Raw genomic sequence first — 26708 nt, 5'->3', positions numbered from 1 at the left:
TTAAAGCACCGAATACCATACCTGAGTTTGGTTTCTAAAGCGCGGATCCGGGATTCAATGGTGAACAATTAATTGTATTTGTCTTTCAATTGTTTGAATGTTTTTTTGTGTTGAGAAAAGGTTTACATGTGTCAAACCAGTGAACAAGCGGCGAGATTTGCCGCGAAACGCGTTAACGCCCGAAAACGCACACTTTTTTGCACCATGGGAGTGGCTGAGTTGTAAGGATCCAAATAAAGAAAACTTTTTTCTACCAATTGACATTTTGGCATCCGGATGTTTTATTGACCAAAACGACTGTGAAGAGTGCCACTCACTTTGCCTGATGGAAATCAGTACCCAAAAGAGATATATATATATATAGAGATATATATATAATGCAGTTCAAAAACAGAATTCAACCTCACCCACAAAAATATGTAAATGGCCTCGTTTGAAATGTGCTTCTTGATAATATTGCTAAACATGTTCATATTGAACGGATCTTGCAGATGTGAGTGAAGCGCAGTTAAGTATAAGCAGTTAAGCAAACCATTCAAACATGGAAGCTTTCGTTACATGATCGTTTCGTCACTTTTAGGGACATGCGCGTTACAGTTGTCAGTTGGACGATACCAACTCAATATTTAATGTGGCTAAAGTATTCTCTGGTGCGAATTCACAGATGCATTTTTCGGCTGCATCACTTCCTCTGACTAAATTACGTCTACAATAGTAATTTTGCAGACATAGGGTCAAAGAGCTCTTTGGGGTAATGTGTTATTATAAACACCGTCTCCCTACGGCAAAAGAAAACAAATGGTTCGATCGTAAAGATGGCGGCTACCATGAAAAAGGCGAGTATGTGAGACTTGTAGAGACAGACATTGCTTGTATTCTTCGATTTTAGATGTTTTATCGAATGATCGAGTTACCCATAGTTCTATTCCTGCTGGGGCGGTAGGAGGTAGAGTGGTTGGGTAGACAATACGAGGACTATGTCCCCCCCCCCCCCTCCTCCTAGACTCAGAGGCCGGGGAAGTGACAGGTTATGGCTTCTGTAGAGCCTATTCCTTCTTCGGTAGGTTAGTGGTAGCAGCTTTTCTCACTCGAGATTCTCGTGTTCCTAGGAGAAAAACCCGTCACCAAACGTGGCTGGGCGTGTGGAGTAGAATGCACGTGCACAAGAACCTGTCATGGAAAATTGAGAAAACGCAAAGTTGCCTACATTCACGAAAGAAAAACATGATGACGTCATCGAACGCCGCGCCCCTTCCCCGCCCAGCCGCGTCACCCACCTTTCACCTTTAAAAAAAATCTATGTCAAATTACCAATCTGAGCGATATTTACGCCCATCTGTTCATACCTCAATGTGATTGGCTACTATCCATACATGGCAACATTCAGACAGCACCTGGGAGGGGAAATTGGGAGATGTACATTTCCCCATCGGAATGCATTGGGGATATAGTTATTTTAGGCGGGAGACTGAAAAATTGCAATATTTATCAACGAGTCAACTGTCTAAATCGGTAGGGTTGGCAACTGTCTAGCCAATCACATTGAGGTTTGGGCAGAGTTAATGGAAGGGAGACTCCATGCGCTTAGCTGCAAACCTGGAGAAAATGGTTGAAACCCAGGTCTCCAGAATAAACCCGGACACTACGCAGGTAAGTTTAGGATGCTTCCCTTTTATCCACAAACGCTGACATCTATGGGTGTGCATAATGCCACCATACTGATATATCTTGTGTTGCCAATACCAAGACTTCACGTCCCAAGGGTTACCGACATGTGCAACAGTCTTGTCTTTTTAACTACCTGCGTGATTTCTGAAAGTTGCATTATTAGGTCATGTTTATTGAATATTTTATATTTAACGCACAACCGTAGGGTGTGGGAAATGGATTAACATTTCCCCTTGGATCCGGCCTCCTTTGAGGAAAGATACCAGGAGGGTGTCCTCGGGTGTTCCAGAGGGTGTTTAATGCAGGGATGTCCTATTTTCACAGAAAAGGTATCCTGGCCATGAAGACGGGGGTCCTCGGAGAGTAAGTTCTCTGACGAGGAAGAACAGGGCTCCCCTTCCCACTGTGTCTTTGTCTTTCTTTCTCACCCCTCTTCCTCACCCCTCTTCCTCTCTTTGTTACCATTTTTGTCTTTCTCTCCCCCTTTCCTCCCTCTCTCTCTCTCTCTTCCTGTTAATATTTCTGTTGCTCTTTCTTTCACTCCCTTCCTCTGTTACTATTTCTTTCTGCCTTTCTTTCTCCCCCAATTTTACAATTGTCTTTCTTTCTCTCCCCTCTGTTACTATTTCTGTCTCTCTCCTCCACCACCCGCTTGCTCTCATGTCTGTCTTTAATCTTCCCTCTCTCACTTCTCCTTAACTCTCCCTATCTCTTTATCATCCTATTCTGTATCTCACGTACTTCGACACTAACGTTATCACCCTTTCTCTTTACTCCCTCTCAAACACCCTTTGCCATACTGAGGAGTACCGGGACTGTTTCGATTGAAGGGTTGGGGTGCGGCTCCTCCCCTCCCTGTACGCAACACTCCAGGAGCTTCCTCCCACCTACCTCTGAGTGCCACCTGCACCCCCTTGCATTGCTCCATTTTCTCCTGCAAGAGCTCTTCCACATGAGAAAGGTCTGCTGAAGTTAATGCACATCCTCCTGGGCTGTGCTGCTCTAGGTGGGCCTTCCTCCAGTGCCCTGCATGGCTGGTCTGCTTTGCACGACGACTCCTCCCTTCAACCGGCCGTCTCAGCTTTGCAGACAGTCTGGGAGCTTTGTGCCTAATGGCACAATTTAAAATGGCATATTAAATTAGTGAAACTTTCTTTCACACACATGACACCCAGGCCTCATGGGTCATTCCTTTTGGACTGACCCAAGAAAAGGAATTATTACCATGCAAGCGCACATAAACCATTGCCGTGCAAGTCTAACTACAATTACAAGCGCAGCAAAATAGGTTCATGCAACAGATTACATTAATGTAACACGAAAAAGCAATTATTTATGCCCAAGGAACAAAGAAATGCTGTCTGGAAGTTCCTGGACTGTAGCAATATATTTTTCACAATGACAAGATTTTTTTATTTCTTTTATTGCCAAACCATTATGTACCAGTTGGTCACCGACTTCTGGCAAGGAAACATAGATCATCTGTTGCCAGGATGAGGATCTTTTATCAGTACTGGCAGGGACGGCATCAGCCCCTTTAAAATGACAGGGGCCTTGTGGCTCAGGGGGCTCCTTTAACTGCTCCCATAGTGCTGCTAGTCAGCAGTCTAATAACACAGCAATGTATTCCTTCATATATTAAGTTTTGGGGCTTACAGTGTGTGCTTTGCAGCACCTGCCTTGCAAGCTGTGTTGGCTGAGCCCGTCCGACTGTCACTTCCATTGGGGAAGTGTTAGCACCTTGTTGCTTTTGGACACTGGTTCCTCCACGTCAGCCACTCGCTTTCAAAGAAGGATTCATTGCTAAATAGGGGCCATTTAGTGTTTCAGCTCTCTGCTGGCTCGCCGTCTCGTGCTAAATCACGGCTATTAACCTTATCTTTATCTCCATTATAATGTAATGCCCCCATGGGTGCCGCAGAATGCTTTTCACTCTAAGCAAGAGGGGGGCAACCATACGGTTTAATTGGGACCCCACACATCTTCAGCCGGGACTGATTACAGAGCTGTCTTCGAATTGCAAGATCTTTGTGTACTGCAGACTTTTGTCACGTATGGCTGACCCCAACAATGTGCAAACTGTTAATGAATATGATTGATAATGATGATTTGTTATTTATATTGCGGCCTACCCCAAAGTGCTGTACAGGGAAAATATTCCAACCGAAGTTGGTACTTGTGTAATGAAATGCGTCAGACTGCTTGAAATGGGCCGTATTTCCTTACAAAAGTAAACACTCTTGGCGGGCTGCATATCGCGGTGTGGAGGGCCGCATTGGACCTGCAGGCCATATGTTGTGCACCCCAGCCTTTGGGCTTCTCAGCTAACTGGGCTATGGAGCTAAGAGGCCAGAGGAAGGGAGGCTCTTAGCAACTTTGTGAGGCGAGGGTGTGCCGATTGAGCCAACAGCCAGCCGCATCTCTGGTGCTTGTCCTGGGAGTTGTGGCTATCCCAACGTCCCTCGCTTAAGTCGGAAGCACATTGAGCCTCATGCAGACTTCGAGGGCAAAGGTAAGAACAGTCTCTTACAGACCAAAAGTTGCTATGACAACAGAAGCATTATGGGTGTGCATGAGATGGGTGGCAGGCTCAAAAGTATTCTTGTACTGCAGAGGCCGTTCAGTGTTTTTGAATGCTGGTGGAAGGTATCAAGGATGGGTAATCACTTGCGCAAGACCAAGCACTTGAACAATGGGGGAATCTCCTCCTCTTTCATGTCTCCTGTAGGAGCCGGCAAACAGGCAAAAAAAATCAGAGCGCCTCTGAGAATCATTTACTGGACGTTTTCTGAAAGGTTATTAAGGAGGAGGAATACAAAAAGAGCAGAAAGGCTCCCGTTCCCTCTCTCTGGATTCCTGTAGCAGTTCAGCTCTTCTTCCTCTTAAGCTGTCCTCTTTGGAAGCTGAGCAAAATGGGAAGCATTTGGACAAGGAGGCAGTCACTTCAGTTGTCATTCGGGTGGCGAGCTACATGGGTTTCTCAGATCCGGCTCCTCTTGCTACAGATGAGAAAACTAGTGCTCCACCTCCACAGTTTAATAGACCAATAAAAACATGCTTGCTACCTCTGCACAGGTGAATGGAGAGACCCCTAGAAGGTGGCAGTTCCCAGATTTATGAGCAAGCTTTACTGTTTGGCGGGGGAAGACAAAGCTATGCTACTATTCCTGTCAGAGAATTCTATTATACCTACTCCGGTCAGCAGGTCTTTGTTGGCGGCTCCTGAGGAATCCATCAGGGACAGCACCAACAGGAAGATGGATGAATCCATGAAAATGGTCTATGGGGAAACCCACCTGGCCCTATGTGCTGCAACCCAAACCTCCCATACAAATGAGGCTGCCCTGGGAGGGTTAAAACTGGCGTGCAAAGCCCTTCTGTACAAAACAGACATTGCCTATGATGGTGTATAAACGCCTGCCATGGTGATGGGATGTGCTGTGGCAGGCCTCGGGCAGATGACCATTCAAGATTTGCGGAACAGCTTTCCATCGAAAGACAACAGCCACGAGGATTCACTTTGAGAGCAACATGTTGTTTGAGGATACCCTAGAAGAAAAAGTTCACTGCATGCTTAAGGCAGATAAGCATGCCAGGACCTTAAGAAGACCTGATTGGGTCAAACCGCCTTACTCCACCAACAGAAGTTATAAGGGACTCCTTCCCTTGCTTCTTCTCTGAGGCGTTTAGCAGGAGAAAGGCAGAGATGGCAGCAAAGAGATAGTGACTTCTCTGAAAATGCAGTGCTCCTCTCTCCAGGCCACTAGGGGTCAGTCAGCAGTTTTTCCACAATAGTGGGTGAAGGACCTCCATGGATGTCTGGGTGATCAATCTTGTCCAACAAAGACTTTGACTGGAACTTTGCTTCTTTTGTCCCCGTTCAGGGATTATTCCTACCCCGACGCCCAGGTCTCCCCTCAGGAGAAATGCTAGGTTGCAGGTAGTCTTGAAACATTGCCAGAAATGAACCCTTTAGAAGGTTAATTGGCACCAGATTGGCAAGCTGTTTTACTCCTATGGTACCCAGGCCGAATGGGAAGGTCTGAATTAGTCTGACTTATTATTAGTTTAGTTTGTTTGCTTGTTAGGCACTTAAATAGTAAATAAATTCAGTTTCAAAGTGTCCACAGGACAACAGGGAGGGAGCAGGGGATTGCAGTACAATTAAATATACTAAAAATACAGTGGGGAACGGACGGCCGAACCCACTATGCCTTGTGAGTATTTAGAAGCAAGTGCAGCAAGGAAGAGGGCAGATGGGTAGGTGCTGGGGTTGTCCGTGCTCGAGGGTGAGCCACAGATGAAGTGCAAGGTATGGTAAGTGCTATGCAGACAGGAGCCGTGTTGGGTGGAAAAGTGCGAGTCTCGAATGCAGACGGTGTGCCGATACAAGTGCTGTAGTTAGACAGAAGCTGGGGAGATTGGGTGTGAGTGCTCAGGGGCCCAGAGGATGCATATGGGTCCGAGACACTAATCACAGCAACTGAGATTAGCAGAGGAGGGAAGAAGGACTAAGAGCAAAGTCTTGAGGGGCTTTCAGAACATAAGAAGGTCCTGCTGAAGACACAGAGGGAGGGGAAGGCTGTTCCATTGTAGGGATCCAGCTGAGGAAAGCAAACGACTTCCTGCTCTCTGTTTAGTGAAATGCTTTACACACAGGGAGTTGGTGCCAGTGGAACGTAAAGGTCTAGAAGGAGAGTATTTTGTAAGAGCGAGTTGCAGATAGTCTGGGCCCTGGTCCCTGGCCCCAGACAGCCTTGTGGCTGATGCAGAGGGATTTGAATTTGATCCGTGCAGCAACAGGGTTCCAGTGCAGACTTTTTAGGGCAGGAGAGATGTGGTCGCTGGGCTTAACGCCAAGGTCAAGGATGAGTCTTGCTGCTCTATTCTGGATTAACTGAAGTGGGCGCAGAGTGGACAACGGTAGATAAGAGGAGGAGGCTGTTGCAATAGTCAAGCCTCGAGGGAACCAGGGCTTGGGATACATTGAGCTTCTGGGGGAAAGTGAGAAAAGGGAGAATTCCTTTGAGAAGGAACAGTTGAAAGTGGCACTTATTACCATGTCCTTAATGTGATGGATGAAGGAGAGAGAGGAGTCAAAGATGACTCCAAGGTTTCTGAAGAAGGAGCAGCGGGAGAGCCCAAGGTGGGAGGCCAGTGAGACGGGAAGGAGAGAGCAGCGGTCCCAATTGGAAAATCTCTGTTTTGCTGGCATTGAGGCAGAGATAGTTGCCTGGATGGCAGATAGGCAGTCTGGGATGAAAGAAGGTGCCAGTGAATTACCAGGAAGTCTGAAAAATAGTTGTTGTTTGCATAACACTGGACGTTGGGGGAGATGAGGAGTGCCAGCTGAGCAAGATGTGAAAGAGCCAGGGGTAGAGGATAGGTCCCTGGGGGACAACACATGTATAATTATTGTAGCCCAAAGAGGCTGAACCGTTTCATTGGCACGAAGACCTTCAAAATGGAATGCCTTCAAAAGATCATTCTGCTTGTTTAGGGATATTATCTGGCATCCCTGCACCCCAGGGATGCCTACTTCCACTTTCTGATCATGACAAATGTTTCTGCGGCTTGCCATTCTAAAGGAACATTTTTTTCCCATTTGGCCTGAAGTCTGCTATGTGGAAATGTTTGAGATTATTTGTTTAGCTGTGAGATCAGCTGCTGAAGTGGACTTCTGAATCCAAGAACGCTGAGTAGTGACTGAAGGGGCAGGATGTTACCTTTCAACTGGCATCCGGTGCTACTGAAAGCCTCAAATGATGCTGAAGCTGCGTTCTAGCCACGTGTCACCCGGTGGCTCCCAATATGGAGGTGAGGATGCTGGAAAACACACCCGAGGAGAGCTGCCCGGGCACACTCTGGTAACTAATATCATTAAAGAGGCACCCGCAGACACGAGAACAGCTCCCAAGTATAGTTTAAGAAACCAAAGTAACAAACACCTACCCTCTCAAAAGGAAGGGTCACAAGAGTCTATAATAGAAACACAAAACTGACTACTTCTCCATCTGCACCACTGCCTCATCTAGCTCTACTCACAGAGCCATTGAGTACACCAATTTCTGCTCTAAATAAAGACTCTGAGGAGGCAGCATATGACTGCCCACGATTACCAACTGTTGGAGCTGAAAACCGAAATGTTGTAAACGTGCTCCTGATTAACTCCAGACAGGCAATTAATACACCAGGTAGTTCTATGGTGCAACAAATCTCATTGTGCCCATTGACCTGGCAAAAATGCTAGACACAAGTTTGCTTGTCACTCCTGGACTACCGTTGTTAAACTCCACCTTAATGGACCCCGATATTCAGGAGGAATGCCTGTGAGCCTGATTGTATGCTGCATGATGAATGCACTAGTGCATGATTGGCTAATTGAGCATAGTTCAGCCTGAGTGAATGGGGATCTATTTATAACAAGGGACCCCTCACTTGCCTCTGTGTCAGAAGAAGAAACCTGCAGTATTCTTGAAGCTTGTATCCTGAATGGAGCTGGAGGAAGAGATCTGCGACTGCAACAATTCAAAAAAATCCAAAGGCTGCTTTGCTAATTCAAGGACTGAACCAGAGAGGACCGGGACAGGTGACCTTTTCCCGTAGTTACGAGGAAACATTGTGCCACTGCTGCTCTTTACCTTATGTGTCTTGGAAGCCGTCCTGGTGTGCTCGACGTCCTGCAGAGGTATCGTCGTGGGTCATAAAGAGGAGTGCCTGGACATCTTGAGACCAAGAAGTCCATCAGCATTGTCCAGGGTCCAGAGGCTGTTTGTGACCACTGGGAAGCCAGATGGCTGTGTATCGCCCAGAAGAGGGGGTACACTGGCCCCTGGCATAGTGCTGCTCGATGCGTGTAGCTTGCCAGGCTCCAACCAACTGAAGAAATCTTCAAGAGGCACTCCATCCACGACATCTGTCCACTTTTCGATGGCTGCAGAAGTCCAGTGTCGCCACCTGCAGAGATGTGCCAGCCAGTGGGTTTCTTGCCATTTCAAACTAAAGGTTGAGTCCTGAGGGTCCAAACTTGGCAGTGGCCCACGGGGCTCGCGTCCAAGTCCCTAGAAATCATACTGCCAGTGCATCTGCTGCTGCAGCCCCGAAGCGCTGAGCGACGGTCAACTGTGAAATACTGAAACCAGACAACTACTTCTCACTGCACGCTGTTAGGACAGTTTTTTTTGCAGTCCAAGAAAGGGCTTAGTAAAACCATTTAACTGAGACAGTACAAGACTCCACTCTTAGTGTAAGGCAGTACCACCTGAGTATATAGTAGCATAGACTGGTCAACCAGGCTTATTTTAGGAGGGGGATGGGGCTGTAGGAAGATACAAAGAACTAGTATACCAAGGGTTCAACAGAAACGCTTGCACCCCGAAGTATTATAAAAAATAAATGGTTATTTATTTAGGATTTATATAGTGCAAAACCACTGACCCTAAGGCTTAAGGGCGCTGACAAAATACAGAAAGTTAAGTTAGGCCACGTTAAGTCTTGGTGTAAGTACTTAGTCATAAACACATTATAAAAATACAACACAATACTTGAAGGTACATCGACCAAAGCGTACACCTTTTTCAGAATACTAACCCTATTTCTAGGGAAGTAAGACCATATCAGAACACATTTACTTTCAGTAATACAAGGGTAGGAGACCCTAGCATTTGTGCAGTGACATTCAGTTAAGGAATCACTTAGTAAACCGACCTGCAAGTATACTTTTCTGAATAGCGCGACACTCATTCAAGGTACAGTACAAACCTATAACCATATTAAGGATAAGACAGTTATACCAGATGAGTAAAACCTTTTGTTGTAAAATACAATTACAGTTGCTTTTCAGCTCAGTGGAACACTAAGATAAGCAAGGACTCTTTACGCTGATTTAGGATTGCACCAGGCAGATCAAGGTCAGCTACACCTACAGAACACCTTTTAAGAATGGCACCCAGCTATTCGAGGCAGGTAAAACCTAATGTAATATACTATTACAGTTGCTTTTTAGGTCAGTGAAACAGAGACTAAAGGCAAGCAATAACTTTCATTTATTGTAGGATGGCACACAGCTATTCAAGGTAAGTAAAACCCATGTACTTTTTAAAGGAGCTTCCAGCAACTTACAGGTAGGTGTGAACCTGAGACTGTTTTAGAATCTGTATAAAACAGACCAGGGAAAGCCAAACCCAGTTGATGACATTACAAACTAATATTCTGAAAGAAATAGTTAAGTGAAGCCAACAGCATTACTTTTGGGAAGGTTGCTCGGAACTTGCTGCAAATAATAATGTTACTTTCCAACAACTGTAGCGGGCACCCATACTATATAGCAAAGAAACACAGGCAGAATACGAAAGTTAAGAAACCTAAGACTATCTATAGAAATGGCTGATGAATCACAAGGCCAAGAAGAAGAGCAGGCCTGTTCTAGCCAGAAAAAAGGAACATAGAATAAACTGAAGAGGGGTGCGGAAGGAGCAAGGCAGAGGCTCTGCAAAAAAGGGTTTAGTAGATCAAGGCCCACAATCTGATATTCAGAACTTTTTTATTCACCCGAAACAAAGTCTTAAGACCTTACCAAAAAGAACATAAATCTACGTCAACTGATTCCATCGTGTTTGACAGGATATACTTGATATTTGTGGAAAGAAAGAGCCCATAAAAATCCTTCCAGAATAAGAGCAACAGTGGCAGAGGGGCAGTATATCGAGGCCACCTTCGAATGAATACTGCCCACAAGGGATTTGGTTGTGGACATTACTCGGGGAAACTTTGCTAGACTGGTACAAGAGCCTAGACTGGTACAAGAGCCCAGCATTATGAGATCAGCAGTTGAGGGCAGTGACACACTAAAAGCGTTAAAGATAGAAAGCCTATTCTGCACACTTAAACAATGCACTTTAAATAGACATTTTATTTTGGACTTTTTTCACATGCTGGTACCTCTGAGTAACATTTTGATGGGAGCTGAGAGCTATTTAGCTCCTGCTTGCAGCCTAGAAGAACCTGGGTAGCCTGCTGCCAGGTGCTACTTTTGGCTCCCGACGTGAATTGATGCTTGACAAAACACCCCTACGTGATTTGGGACAATCTATAAATAAATATTAGGGCACATTTATATGACACTTAAAACATAAAGGGGTTATTAATAATGGACAAAATTATAAGTTAGTCTGTCATGTGTAAGTTAGATTTGCAGAACGCTATGCACTAGGCCCCCATTGCTAGCTCTTGACCACTGGTTAATGCTGTGCACAAAGGAGCTGCTTTTTGCTCTTGCTTATCCAATCTTAATTTTGGTCCCTGAAGGTGTTCCTCCACACTTCTTGGTATGGGCTTGATGATTTATTCCAGCGTCTTTTTGTACTCCATGGTAGGGTCATCACTCCTGGTAATGTCTGTGTCGAGAAGTGGTTTCTATCCCTGCTTTATATATCCATGAACACAACATCTCCACCCTTGCCTGCAGGTTTTATTATGATTTCCTTATTTGTTTGGCGTGTTCTAATTGTCCTTCTTTCTTCAGAGGTCCGGTTCTGTTTAGTTGTATGTTATTTTTCAAGGTTGTGAGATCGTACACATTTTCTGAAACAGTCAATGTATGTCTGGAATTTTGGCCTACACGCAAAGGGAGCTGACCAATTTGAACATTTTTGTCGTACCATCATAATCCCGGCCGTTCCTTTGTGTAATGGTCTGCCCATGGACATTTTCCTTTTTGATTTTCCCCACAAAGATGTATTCTGCCGGGTTCCTGGATGGGGCAGAATGTCAGTCCCTTGGAAAGTACAGTTTCTTCAGCATTCAGCATATGTACGTTTGTGCCCGGAGAGGCACTTGAAACACTTGTGTATAGGCGCGTTATAAATGCCATATCTTATCATAACTGATAGTTGATTGGTGGTAGGATTGCTTATTGGGTTCTCCGGTTTGGTCCTGTTAAGAGTATTGATCACTCTTTCTGTGAGTGCCTTGAACCTTCCCTGTCCCAGACAACTGAATAGTCCGTAAATATTTTAATCTGACTAAAGTCACCAGTTTTGACACTGGCTGATAAAATACATGACCCTCCTTGTTTCGTTTGAAATGTATAACCTGCACAGAAATGTATAACTTGAACAAAAATGCTCTGCTTAATTGTTCCTGCTTTGTGTTCAGGGTGCAGAAGATGTAAATGTTACATTTGAAGATCAACAGAAGATAAACAAATTTGCAAGGAATACAAGCCGGCTGACAGAGCTAAAGGAAGAAATTGATGTGCGAAAGGTATACCTATTTATTGTAATTGCTTTTAAGATGGTGTCTTAATTTCTATGTAAGGTGTTCCAAATAACTTTGCTTACTCAGAACAGTTATTAATGCTCTAACATGCCTAGGTACCAACAATATGGGTGATAATAAAAGGTAGGATGATTCTTGTAGATGAGACTAGTTATGGGTAAGAAAAGCAATGACTAAGTCTCTATAATGGCCGTGCCATCATGTGTTGTGCGTCTCAAGTCCACAATTTTCTGACACAGTTCACCATTTTTGATGGACCCTTGGTGGGGAAAGAAATCTGAGATTGGGATAATATTTTAATGCATTGCTGGCGACTCTTGTTTAACCAGAAGGTGTTTTGATTTAGTGTTCTCTTTTTTTTTTTCCTTTTGAGTGCACTTGTCTTTTGCCATTTATAGTTTTGACTGTTCAGAAAGTTTTACTGATACTTTACGCCGCTTTAGGCCCTAGATAAATATAAGAATGTGTACCACTTTGAACTCTGAGGTTGTTGACGATCAGTCATAACTGAAACACAGGAGGTAACTTTTGATCTGAACTTGGATGTGGTATTGCTAAAGGTGTCATAAGGCCCAAATTCCTGGCGTTCTGCTCATTTAGCAGTACGCATAGCCTGCCAGCGGCTACACAACTCCCAGGGCAGCACGATTTTTAGAACACTTTGACAGTAGTTGTTTTGAAAATTTAAGATTCCTTTGCAGGCTGGGTGCCACTTGGTGGGTGTTGCATGTCCAGAGTGGTGCTATGAATCTGTATGTTGACTTAGATGAAATAAAGTTTACTACACTGTACAGTTAGTGTCTTCCCCTCTGCATTTCCAGAGCTGCAGTCACAGAGAGGTGTTTGAGCTGCATGGCCATCTGGGCATGTTGTCGGATCTTTCATCTTCACCACTAGTGGTGAGGTAATATAAAATATTTATTGATAACGGCACCTTGTTTTCAAAACATTGCTGGCTCCGTATTTCAGTAACACATTATTTCTTTTATTCAAACTGAAGATTGCAAAAAAAGTATTGTGCTCGGCCAAATTAAGTTTTGCACAACTAATTTAGCAAACCACCCACACACATTTTAAAAACAAATAAAAGGATTAACAAACAAACTTAACTTTCTTCACTTGACATTTAGCCAGGAGTTTACATCTCTGGACATTCATTTAAAAAAAGCTATGAGCATAATTGCCGGATAATTCTGCAATTGACAATTCAAATGCTGTTAAATCCCTTTAGAATTCAAAGTCTCTACCCAATGAAAGAATGAACACCCACATTTTCACCATGAATTAAAATGTTTATGGAAAAATGGGCAATGCTTGAGGGTTTGACCTGGTAGAAAAACGGGCAATGCATGATGGGCTAACACCTCAAGACAGTGTTGTGTGCTACTGATAAAATACACCCTTTTCTCACACATCCTTCAAACAAATATGCTCTCTGGTACTACTGAAGCACCATGTCATGAAAAGTCAAATATTGCCATTGTAAATGTGGGCCGCATTTTATTCATACATTGTACTATCTTTTGATCACAGTCTAACCTTGTCCAAATAGTGTGGGAAGTCAGCCCCGAGAGCCTGGAAATGAGTGCTCAGAGAGCTTTAGCCAACAGAACAAGTAGTTGACCCTTTGCACCATGGTGTCTATTTTTGAGGTGCAGTTACTGGTCTGTTATATCCAGGCCTCCGGATAAGGTGCGTACCAGGTCTTTTTACACATGAAAATCTTGTAAATATGCAGTTTTTTTTTCTTTTTCCTGTGTACATTTACACACAAGTCTAGAGCAGAGGGCTGGGCAGGGCAAAGGTCAAGAAACCAGAATGCTTTTTTTTTATTTTTTTTTTTTTTATCTACATGGTTGTAATCTCAAACAAAATAAATGTATTTCTCTGAAGCCTTTCAAAAAAAGAAACTTCACCCTGATGATAAACCGAATGGTTTCTTTCCATTCAGCATCTGCTGTGTTGCTGCTCATGGAGCGAACGGAAGCACTGTGCATATTTATTTTCCTAGCATTTTAGGATTGTATAATTAATAAGATGGAAAACTAAATTGCAATTGAGAATTAATATTTTGTACAAATTATGCTTTTTTTCTATTTGTCTTTTTTTTACCCATTGAAAGCAAACCAGTATTGCACAATTGTATTGTTCAGAGTTCCTGTGCTGTGTGCATAATCATGCGTAGGCAGATCATTTTTTACACTTATAATTTAATTTACACTCTAATTATAATTGTGTAAATTGTTTATGCACGGTCTAGTTTACATCCCTTCAACCTTGCAGTCAATGGGGTACATTACTATAAATGGGCAGTGGCATGAGAGTCTTTGCTCAAGCGTGAGTGATTGTCATTACACCAATCACAGGTGTTCCAGCCTATTGAATCTTCAGGACTACAATTAAAACATCCAAAACCTGACTCTCCAGGTTTGTAAGTGCTGTTCAAAAACAAATGAAAGCTACATTTGTAATTGACATGGAAACTCTGCAAACCCTGTCCCTTTGTTAATCCAGATAGGTATTTAACTTTATGTAGCATTTCATACATGGTTTGTTCAACATCTAGGGACTGTGATTATTATACCGACCTCTGAAGGATGATAGCCAATAAGATAGCCCAGCCAGTTGCTGCGATCCATGCTTAATCTGTAGGTTGCAGGTTCGAATCCCGGCAACGCCAACTCAGCCTTTCATCCTTTCAAGGTCGATAAAAGGAATATCGATTTCGGTTTGGTGATAATTGTGATCAATATGTTCTATGTACAGCACTTTGCAAAAGCGCTAAATAAATAACCATTTGACCATGAGATTAGATAGAATTTAGCATGGAGTCCTTTCCTCTCCGCACTATTGTACTATAACATTGTTATACCATTAGGTAGTAACAGCTCCAGAAAATGAGGATTTTCATTAAACCTCAAAAGACAATTCTGCTATCGAAACTCAAAACACACAATTCTTGTTTGCTGTACTATGTAATTGGCTAGATTTTTGTGTTTTCAAAATAGTATAAACAGGAGAGATCAAATAGCCCGACCTTGGAGAAATGACAGTTGTATTCTGTCACAATGCAGAAAGCTGCCGCATAGTAATGATTTCCATACCGTTTTTGCACACATCGGCTGGATGTCACATACATTTTACTCTCTTGCAAAGGAGAAAAGTAATTTTTTATGCTCTTGAAAACACATTTACTCTCAAAGTTTAAAATACTCCCACCTCAAAATCTTATCTGGAGCACTGGTTGTATCTAATTCTGTAGAACACAATTGGAGTACTTATTGAAGTTGAAAGCTGCCAGCCAGCCAGCCGTAAAAAAAAAAAATAAAAATAAAAAAGTTACTTGCCAAATCTCTCTCATATTTTTCACAGGGCCTGCGGTAGCGGCCCTGTAGTAATGGTTAAATTGCTCAACCCATAGCAAAATCACTGTTTGCAGCTTGTATCTTTCCCCCCTAGACGACCTGGCTGAATCTTCACCAAACCTTGCACAGAAATATATGGCCCCCTCGGAATGATTCTGCAAAGTTTGGTGTAGTTTTGTCAAGGGGGGGCAAAGTTACAGGGGGGGGTCCCAAAATGTGTGGAAATCCTCATAGATGAAATGGAAAATATTTTTTGCTCTTGCCTACAGCCCAAACTATTGGACGGATTTTCACCAAATCTGCACCAGGAAAGCGTGCCTTTTGTACATTTTGTGTAAATTCGTCGAGTAGTTAAAAGTAGGTTAAAAAAAATGTTTGGAATGTTCGGGTCCCGTCCGAGGACTCTCTTTCCTATTCAGTCCGCGAACACCCACTGGACCATCAGGGGGCAGCGTAATGTCCACAGACATCGGGCGCACCCGTTGATTCGATGGTGAAAAGCGCGAGGAGTGTCATATTTGTGGGAACGGTCGCCATGTTGGATCCGCAGGCAGTGGCTGTTGTCCGCCGATATCGCAGTGGGGAAAAAGTCTGGAAAACACATTTGGGGTTATTTGGTGGTCGAAAGAGGGGCTGGAAGGGGTGCAGGGGTGGAATGAAGATAATATGGGTCTGTTTTCATAGGTGAAAAGAGGGCGTGCAGGTGCCACGGCAGTCCGCGGACAGCGCTGTGAACAAACAGTTTGGGAAACACGTTTGGGTTTGTTTGGCTGAAAGAGGGCATTGTAAGGGTAGGGGAGTGGAGTAGAAATGATATGGAGCTGTTTTTATCGGTGGAAAAAGGGTTTGCAGATGAGGCAGAGTCTGCTGTCATTCTTTGTGTCCGCTGACATTATTTCAGTTGCAGGGGGTTCAGGGCGAAGGTGGTGTATTGTACATGCATGTTATATGGTTTTAATTATATTGTAGTGGTTGATGCTGCAATGCCCTCAAGAATCTGGGCACTATAGTAATATGTCTATTGTAATTATAGGTACTGTATGGGGAGTATACAGAATTTGTAATATGGTGGAATGATATAATTAAAGTGTTATGGTATTTATGATTGGAGTACAATTGAGGATAGTGCTAATGGAATATGTATTTGTTTATACTATGTATGTGTAATGCTCACCTGACTCCCACGGAGGCGCTGGCCTGGTTCGCGCTGCTGTGACCTCTTCTAAAGTGATGCGCAGGGTTCGGAAGACGGACTGGACCGGGCCCCCAAATCTGGCTTGCTGGCTCGCAGAAGTATCCTTCTGTAGGCGAAAATAGGGGATTAACTGTCTGCGGGGTAATGCAATCAGCCTCCCACTTTCCCCTCTCGCCCTCCTAGAAACCCTTCTGTGATTCCTCGTAGCATCTCACCTTAGGGTCTGGAAGGACGAGCTCTCCATCCTGCTTCTGATGCAGGGGCGCGTTGGTATCCAGTTACTTCACTGGATTTTCGGATTGGTGAGAACCAAACTTGCTTGGCTTCCAGGTAAGTTTTTTGATAAGAGGTTCCCCTTGTGTCCATGCATTAATGTACTAATGCTAGTGTCTTTTTTCCCCATAGGGGCCGGGGTACGGAATGCCGGGGAACAGGCACCGACCCGAGATGAGAGGTGAAATCCTTGTAGAAATCAGGTAAGTCTTTAATGAGTGTTTTTTGGTAATGTCTTTTTATTCGCTCATTAACGCTGATGTCTTTTTTCCCCTTAGGGGCCGGGGTTCGGAAATGCCAGGATGCGGCGCGGACCCGAAATGAAGAGGGAATGAATCAACAGGTAAGTCTTAACATGGAGATTTAGCTTTCCTTATTCCCTTCTCTCTCTCTCACCTTTTTGTTCTGGTCTTTTTCTCCCTAGGCGCTGGGGCGTGACTGCGAATCCGGATGATCGCTGCTGAACATGGAGGCGCCCTGTAAAGGTGAGTGGAATGCGGCGCTGCAGTGATCGACGCGATGAGCTTTTAAATAAGTCTTCCTTTTCAGGATTGTCGGCGAGATGTCTCCGGGATGCGGATTTAGCAGGTAAGGACTTTTCCTTCTTCTGTTCTCTTCTTCTCTTCCTTTGCAGGTGATCCAGGATGCTGGCAGGCGTGGCAGAAGTCAGGATGCAGGAGCAGACACAGTGAGCGTCCAGCTGCTAGATGCAGAACAACGCGAAGCACGTGTGGCTGTTCGGGTGGGGTTTAAATAGCCTTGGAAGAAGTTCCAGGTATGTATCCTTCCCCGACCACACCCGGATGGTAAATTAGTCCCACAGGTAAAGTAGTTCCTTTCAGGCCTCAAGGAGACCGGGATCCTGCAGCATGGTCTGCATCAGGTAAGTGCACCCAAACACTTCCATAATGAGCCTGGAGCCCATGGCGCCAGGACTGATGTCTTTTATGAGCCTGGCACCATAGGCGCCAGGACACTGTCGAAAGGGCCCCTATATGGTGTTGCTGGGTCCTTCCTTGGGGACTGGATGTCCGCTTTCGGGGACGCAGGGCTTGAACCGGCTCCCCGGGAGCGGGTATCATGACAGTATGGTTACATAGTTGCATACAGTAATAAAGCTGGAATCTCTGGTTCTTTTCTGTGGAAGAAAAAAAAGTATAATTTGTTAAGTAGGTTAGTTTAATAGCTTTAATCACATACACATTTACATGTACATAGAATGTACTGTTTGAGGGTCAGAAAAAGTCAATGTACTATGCTTGGTACAAAATTTGTGTGCGTTGCACTGTTGTTGTATTGACATTAAATAATCATCGGTTGATTGGGGGGGGGGAATCCATAGAGGATAAAAAAAGTTTAATTATGTGAGAGTTAGTGTGATCGTATGTTTGTTTGAATTGTGTTGTGATTAAGGGAATGTTTAAACTAGAATCCGCCAAAAGGTATATAACTGTTTATTTGCTACAGTTTAGTGAGTACATTTGGGTTGAAGGAATATTAAATAGGCATTTTGTTAATTGAGGAGGAGTGTGTGTGGGTTCTCCGCCGCATTAGGCGGGTTGTGGGGGGCCTCCCTTTGCAGTAGGTCAAAAACAATTCGACCCAAAAAATTCAGTCAATTCGGCAGTAGGTAAAGGTTTTTAGGTCAAACAACCCATATCCGAAGTGGTTGTGGCACCAGTGGGGTATATTATGCCTACTGTTCTGAAGGTTTTCTTGCAAAGAGATACTTGGCTCTGTGTAAAGAGAGGGAGCTGCCAGTTATTTTTGATACCATATGTATTGTACATTAGCAGTATTAGTATACCATATTGGCTATGTGAGTTTGTTTGCTGGAACGATCGTCTGAATTGCAAAAAGGGCCTAATATGCCATGATTTTCATTCTGCAGAAGCTGGTGAAATGGAATGGATTCACAATTTGGTATGGATACATACACAAATCTTCATTAGGGATGTGCCCTTGTGGAACATGGTTGCAGAGAGTATTGGGATCATTTGTGGCTATTGTTTCTATCTCTTGGTAGGATTTTAGTACTCTTTTTCGGGATGAAGCTGGACCAAGGTTGCCAGACTGTGTTAAGATTTGCCATGTAAGGCTGTACCTGTTAAACAGTCTGCGTCTGCAGCTTTGTAGCATCTGCATTCTCTATGGCAGAGCTTATTTTTATACCGAAGCTCTGTAGTTTTGTGTGACTGTGTTTTGTCAGATGATTGGTCATCCCAGAGGTCTTTTAGCTCTGTTTTCTCAGCTTTGGTGAGATAGGCAGTGACATATCTTGCAACTGCAGTGGAATTGTCTGTAATGTATTGTATGTCTGTTTACATTCCACAAGAGGGCAACTATTACATTGTAATCATTGTACTTGGATGCTTTGTCTCTTTTAATGTTGTATGTGTTTTTAGCAGATTTGCATTTTACACTGTGTCTAACAAGACATGAAGCTATTTGCCTGTCCTATTTTGCAAGCCAAAGCAACATTTAGTATAGTATTTACCTTTGTTTGTATATCTACACGCTTATATTTTCGGAAGCTTAAGATTTGTGGTCGTAGGTCACTGTGCGGTTTCTGAAGGGATGTTACAGGTAATGTGTTCTTGAATAAACCTGTAAAACCGTTGGCATCACTATGGCCAAATTTGGTAGCATCTTTTATCCACAAAAGCATATGGATGTGTGGTGCTCGTCTGGATTGCTATTCTTTTCTCCAAAATAAGTGTTGCACTTCTCCGTGCGGAGGGATAGTCTAGAGTTCGGTGTTTTTTTTTTAATATCTATTCCATCTTTATATTGGTTTGCAGTGTGTGAAGTTGTGCAAGTCATCCCATGCGTCCTCTGCACAACTTAAAGCAACAAATCATGTGGGTGTGCCAAGGTTCCGTCGCATACACCGTACATCTGCATGACGTCGGAACCAGTATTCTTTTGTCCCGCGCATGTTTGCCAATCGATTTGTGATACTTGACTGCAAAATGTCATCTTTGTCTTTTATTTTCTGAAGCAGTTGGGTAGAGGACATGTTTAAAAAAATGGAGAGCCTGTTGTCTGCAACTCCATAACCTAGAGTTGCTAGTTCACTTTCAAACAGGAGGTGAAAAATGTATTCTAAAATTTGTCTGAATGTGTGGACTTCAGAATGCATTCGTAAAGAGCGATATTCTGATGCACTAATTTGTGTAGGAATGAGTAGAGGAAAAGAACGTGCTTCTACACCTTTTTCCCATATGCTCATTGGGAATCCTTTGGCTTGACGCATTTGATATGTTTTTGTAATGCATCTTCAATGGTGTGTTTGGAGTGTAGTGGGTGAATTGTATACTGGTCTTAAATGTTGGCTACAATAACGGGATCTAAACATTCAAATTTCCAATTGCTGGCGTGTCTTGAATAATTTGGGTGGTTACCTAAGTTTTCCTCTACGTTCATATCTTTGTATATTCATTGTTTTCTTTCAGATATTGTAGGGCTTGGCTAACTTTGTTTAAGTCGACTAGTTGTTGCCAATTTCTTTGTCTTTTGTTGGTACACCATTAACTAGTTCAATAAAAGATTGATCTATTGGCCGTTGTACTCCGAGAGTTTCTTCATTTTATTTAAGATATAATTAAGCAATATGACCCGAGTGGCGGGGGCATTACCGACTCAGGTAATGCCCCGGGGCTCATGGATATAGGCCCCGAGCGAAGCGAGGGCCTTACCAAAGGCCCCGGGGCATTACCTGAGTCGGTAATGCCCCCGCCGCGAGGGTCATATTGCTATTTGTACCCCGGCCCGCAGTATGTGCGTGACCGGGGGCACTAAAAGCATTTTATTCTGTCCCGAACGCTGCAGCGTTTCCAGACAGAAAAAAAAAGACCAAGAAAATGGCTGCCGCCATGGAAAGGGAAAACGGAGTTTGTTTTCCCTTTCCATGGCGGCCATTGGGAACGGACGTGCTGGGAACACGTGTGTTCCCAGCGCGCCTGCTCCCGAAAAAGGATCAAAAAGAAGGTAAGTGGGGTTGGGAGGGTGGTAGAGGGGAAGAGTGGGGGGAAAAAAACCTACCTGCGTCCCCGGCGGGGGACGAGGGAAGCCCCCAGGCGTGTGGAGGCGCATAGTGGGGATGGCCCCGCTCCGAGCCTTCTCATTGGCTGAGGGGCTGCCATGCCCCCACCGGGGACAAAGTCCGTGGAATCCCGACGGAGGGATTCCCGGCCTGGTAATGACTCGGCGAGGGCCAATCAGAATGGCTCTTTCATTCTGATTGCGCCCTTGCCGGGTACTAATGGCAAATATACTTTTTTGCTACAGACGCCTTCTAGTAACTCAGATGGTGGCAATTTTACTGTTTTTTGGTTGAAGACATATAGCTTGAAATGGGTGTAGTGTTTGGATTATAATCTCATACAAGTTAAGTTGTTGGAGTGTCTTTGGTAGTGGTAGCGATAGCACGCAATGGCCTTTGGTTATTGTCATGCTTTGTATTGCAGTACGTGCCAACTATTGATGGGTCAGTTATTTTCTGCTGTTAGATATAAAGGTAATTGGAACCATTGGGATTCCTCATTGTCGTCTGTAGGCCATACCTACTATTTTTGTGTGCTTTTTATAAAAAGTTCTGCACCAACAGACACATACCTGGTATGGTATTTCAGCAGACATGTTTTGAAACGTAGCTAGTTCTTTATTGTATGCGTTTGTTAGGAAGTTGGTGTTTGTGAGATGTTTGCTAATCTTTTCTGAGGTTACTGCATTTTCTAAGTCAACTTAAGTTCCAAAGTATTTACTTTGGGTGTGCTCTTATTTCTCGACTGAGTTCTTTACGTTTTGCAGTTGTAGAGCAGGACCTTTTGCATAGTATAGTCTATGCACAAGATTCTGTATAGTGGAATGGTGTGTTGCTAACATTTTGATGTAGTGGAAGATGCATTTGCAAGCAGTTCCTGAAATTCAGGCTAATGAATGTCCTTGCATCCCAGTGAGGCTGCACCCTGGACATGAGTCTATGGTTTGTCAAGGTTTCATTCTATTTTTTTGTCTTTTAGTTTCACATAGAGATTGAGGATTTCTCATGAAGATTTGAAGGATTATTGGCGTATGACATTGAGCTGCATGACCATTTGTACACTGGATGGTTTATTTGGGAGAAAGGAACACTTGATTGAAAGTTTGTTGATGTTTCTTTTTCCATAATGGTCTCTTCTAACATCTCATACCTTCGACCATTACTATATATGGCAATTTTTTTTTTGTTTGTAAGCCTCTTCATTGAAATATGGTTCTGTGCTGCTTGTGTGAATTTCTTCACCTTCACAGAAGTTTGAAAAGGTATCTCTATTGATGTTGAACATGTTTAGTAGTACTTTTTGTAATTTATTAATTTAGTTTATATTGATTTTAAACAAAATGAAACTAACTTTCTCTTCAGTAGAAATACGCTGTCAAATAGAGCTTTGAGGATTAGTCTTCTCCAGTAGTTTTTAAGGGTAGATCCAGACTTTTCAGCTGTCTTTTTTATAAGATTGTGAAGAACTCTATAGGGGATCATTGTTTGTAAAATTTATTTTTTGGAATGCTTTACTGTGGCTATGTTAACATTGGTAAATATAGTGTTAGGTTCATTAGTAGGTCTGCTTTTGTTTGTACATCTTTTTTTACTTTATTTTTTGCAGGAGGGGCCTTACTTTATGAGTGGTGGCTGGGTTAGTTTTGTTGAGTGAGGTTACTAGCTTTTTTGTTTTAATGTTTTCTATGTGTTCGAGATGGATGACTATATGGGTTGCTTTTAGTCTCATCTGCACTCTTTTTTTTTTCTTTGTTTTCTACAGAGTTGTATTTTGTTTTGTCTGTTTTTGAAAAAAGTTTGGGTTTGAAACTTGTGGAATGTATATACATGTATTAGGCATGGGTGTGATTGGAGATGAATAGAGTGCTGTGAGATTGTGTGGTTGGCAAGGTTATAAGAGTAAGTCTGTACAGGTGAGATGGGTTTGGGGAGTAAGGGAGTGGTGCTGTGATTGAATAAGTAGGCACATGATTGAATAAGTAGGGTCATTATGAGGAAAACAGTGGGTGTTATAATGATGATATTTGAATAGAAAGTGTGAATGTTACAATATAACGAGTAAGAGTGAAATTAATGTTTATAATGGTGATATTTGAATAGAAAAAGTGTGAATGTTACAATATAACGAGTAAGAGTGAAATTAATGTTTATTTGAAAAGAATACTGTAGGCTAATGTATAGAGAAAGTACATTGTTACAATTTGAAAGATATGCATGCTATATGAACCTCTTCGTCCTTGACACTATGTTCACAGTGCCAAGGACAAGATAGCTCATCATTTTTGCCACTCTGTTTGTGTGCGATCCCTGAAGCAGGAATCGCACAAAACTGTAATCCAACCCCTGGGCTATATAAAGTGGAGGTTCCTCCACACCACCCAGGGTTGGATTTCTTTCATTTTCACGTCGGCGTGCGTAATGCACGCTGACATGAAACTTAATGTAATTTTCACTACGGCAGCCGAAACGGCCTGCCGCAGTGAAAATGAAAGGTGGGTCTCCACCTTTTTTGTCCCTCGATATCTGGCATTATTGTGGCGTTAGATCGAGGGGCGGGGGTGTTGTTGGAAAGGGGAGAGTTTCCCCTTTCCAACAACCTTTTGTGAAGCATTGCTGGGTGCGGATCGGGCCTCGCAATGCCCAGTAGACCACCATGGATCTGTTTCTGAAGTGGGGGCTGGGGGGACTGCTTCCTATGTAAGCGGCCCTCTCACTCCCACCCTCCTCCCCCAAAGCATGGGGCCAATACCCTGGGGGCAGATGGGTGATCTGTATGTTTTCCCCATGAGCAAAATCTGCTCTGCCTAAAGACTTGGCGTTACCAGTGGTTTAGCCTTTTCCCTTTGCGCCCAGGTAGGTGCACCCACACATGTGAGGTACCGTTTTCAACGGGACACATGTGGGAACGCGGGAAGGTAGGACATATTGTGTTGCCGGCGTGTTCCAGTGGGTGGCCAGAGTGAAATGTTTGTTTGATAATTTATTTATTTTTTCACCAAATCTCGGACTTTGCTGGTGTGGGTAATCATTTGTGGGGCGATTCGCGCAAGTCAGACCTCTGTGCTTTCCCACCGTTGTCCTCTTTTCGGAAAAGCATGGGCTTTCCCGTTTTCCTTGGTGGCTTAGACACACTATGCCCAAATTTGTAGGTTGTCCACAAGAGCAACATTTCTCAAAATCTGCTCTGCCGAAAGACTTGGGGTTACCAGTGGTTTAGCCTTTTCCTTTGCGCCCAGGTACGTGCACCCACACATGTGAGGTACTGTTTTCGTTTGGACACATGTGGTAACGGGGGAAAGTAGGACATTTGTTGTGCGTTCATGGTTTTGATACCGTTTTGACACATTTGCTGCTGCACTTTGTCACACAACCCTTTCGTTTCCTAAATGTGACCTACATTTAGTCGCTGCTGTAGGCCCCATACACTTCTGTAACATGCACAAGTCGCCTACCCTGCAAAAGGTCTGCCTGTGCTCTTTCAAAAAAATGTGTGCTTGCCCTTCATCACCACATTTGTTTTCCTTATTTTGCACATGCTAAGTACGTCTGTTTAGGCCGTCAGCATAATAATCCTGTGTACCATGGCTCAGTTCTTGGCTTGTGGTATTGCTTGTTTTGTGAAACATTACGAAAAATGTGTGATTTCCTAACTGGAAGAGTCGGGGAATGTAGCAGAGCAGTGCTTTTCTCAAAATTCACAGAAGCCATTGCCTTACCGGGCCAACAATGTCCACCACATAGATTTTATTTTTCTTCAAACGATGCAATTTTTCCCTACATGGTTGTTGCCTGACCTGCGCAAATCAACCTTTTCCTAAACTTGGAATTTTGTCTACTTTTCAGAAATGTGTGCCTTTCTGGCTTCCCGTTCAGCTTTCCTACCCTTCTCTTCCATTCTGTCCACACATGTCCTATTGGACAAAAAAGGCCAAAATCGCCTACCTCTCACAAACCGGCTCGTAACCATATCAAAATGTTTTATTTTGGTTTCCTCTCAACCTGTTCTTGAAAGCCTGGAAAATGGCGAATTCAGCACAGAAAACCATTTGTTCCTAGCTCTTACAAGGAAAAAAAAACACAGGCTTCTTTGTACATCATTTTATTGCCATTTTCTGAAAAAACCTTACATTTCCTCCCATTTTGCTAATTTTCTCACACCCCCCCCCCTCCCCTACAACTAACTAGGATTCCTTTGTGGCGTTACGACTGCCTGCATGTGGGGAAAAAAGGGGGCCAAATTTGTCCGAGATATCTCTTGTAGCAAAAAGGTTACAAGGGATTGAATTGCGACATACCAAAATCACCAAAAAAGGCCATGGCGCTGCAGGGGGGAGACCCATGGCAGTTAAGGGGTTAATGTACTTACCTTGTAGGATGGGAAGTGTTCTTTTTTCGGTAGCTGTCATCGGCAATCTTTTTCTTTCCTGCAATTGTAAAAGAAAGTTAGTGGGTATATGTGGTAATGGTGACTTACTTTTAGTACGAGAGGTTGTTATTTATGAAGCTGGATTTGTTGGGAAAAAGTTAATAAAGTTGTGTTATGGGTTGTGTACTATGTTAGAACAATTGGACTATGAATAGTGCTGTTTGGGGCATTAGAAGGAACAGGGCAAAAATGGGTGTGAGGAAAAATGTGCAAGTGTAGGATATTGTTGTGCTAATGATTTTAATGGAAGAAGTGTTGTGTTTGTGGTGCAATGTATTTGCAATGTGTTTCAGTTTTTTTTAATTTTTTAAGAATATGAAACTGTGGCCTGGTAATGTAATGGTGGATTGTTGTTGCAGCAGTGTCCGGTAGCTTATAGTAGACGTTGGCAAAGAAGAGTACTTTTATATGTAAGGTGAAGAGTTGTGTATAGAGAATTTTGGTGGTATGCAAATACGTGGTAGCAGATGGAGAATAGTGGCTGTGTAAGGGATGTAATGAGTGAGGTTTTTAAGTGTTCCATTTATATGGAATGAAAAATGCTGAGCGTTTAAAAATGTTTTTGGGAGCATTTTCATGAAAGTTAAAAATGGCATGTGGGCATTTTTACCAGCATTGGGTGTAATTAACTGTTTTGTAAAAGAAAAACAAAAGCAGATGGAAACGATTTGTAGAACAGTGGTACTTGGTGTGTGGAAGTTTAATATGTTGGCAGTACATGCATACTTGCCAACATAATCCATTCCAATATGTAGCTGCTTATCAAGTGTGTTTTGTCTTTGCATTCTGGGAGTTGTAGTTGCACTTTTTCATGAACAAGGTCTTCAAGGCTAGGGGGGCACGGTCAGAGGGCTGAGAGGAGAGGAGCAAGTGGTCTGACCAGGTGAGTGGGGTGATCAGTGGGGAGGAAGTGAAAGGTTTGTGTGCATGATGGCATCAAGAGTGTGTCCAGCTAAGTGGGTTGGACCAGAAGAGTGAATGGGGAGGGTGAGTGAGGTGCAGAGGTCATGCAAGAGAGTGGATGACTTGATTGAGCTTACAATGAGGAGTTTAGTTGTGGTTGTGAGGAGAGGAGGCCCATTCAGAGAGGAACAGGGTGGTGGCACTGTAGATGGTGGCAATGGTCAGAGAGGAGCTGGGAGGGATGACCAACTTGCAAACACCTAATAAAGCAAGAAGATCTGGCAGAAAGGTGGCATCCTCATCTGCCTACCAGATCAGAACAGCTAACAATACAACCTTTCTGGCTAGATATCGGTTACACAAGTGGGACGAGCTGGAACAACACACTGAAGCCGTACCAGAGTCTCTAAAGTCACAACTCCTGAAAACGTTATAAGAGGGCAAGCAAGTGGCCTTCTGCATCTTAAAAAACAACCTAGATGCTGCTGATGATGCAGGATGCATCATAGCCGAAGGCACTTTAATTAAATGTCATGCCTGGCTGAGGCAGTCCGG

At 43.5% G+C, this 26708-nt stretch overlaps 1 protein-coding gene across 2 annotated transcripts in view; it reads left to right on the top strand.

Moving 5' to 3' along the window:
* The first annotated feature begins 696 nt into the window (after positions 1 to 696).
* Positions 697 to 26708, top strand: part of PFDN4 (prefoldin subunit 4) — a 101249-nt gene continuing 75237 nt past the window's right edge. Inside the window, exons 1-2 of one of the 2 annotated variants that reach the window (XM_069651130.1) lie at positions 697 to 836; positions 11824 to 11931. In XM_069651130.1, the coding sequence (XP_069507231.1) occupies positions 816 to 836; positions 11824 to 11931 (129 nt within the window). In that variant the 5' untranslated portion in view covers positions 697 to 815. Of the gene's footprint in view, positions 837 to 859; positions 1651 to 11823; positions 11932 to 26708 lie in introns of those variants that run through there. The other variant, XM_069651129.1, reaches the window with a different exon arrangement.

Source organism: Ambystoma mexicanum, chromosome 3p, assembly GCF_040938575.1.
Source record: "Ambystoma mexicanum isolate Mex_15411 chromosome 3p, UKY_AmexF1_1, whole genome shotgun sequence".
Lineage (NCBI taxonomy): Eukaryota > Metazoa > Chordata > Amphibia > Caudata > Ambystomatidae > Ambystoma > Ambystoma mexicanum.
The sequence above is the reverse complement of the archived record's forward strand: the minus strand, read 5'-3'. Positions and strand labels throughout refer to the sequence as shown.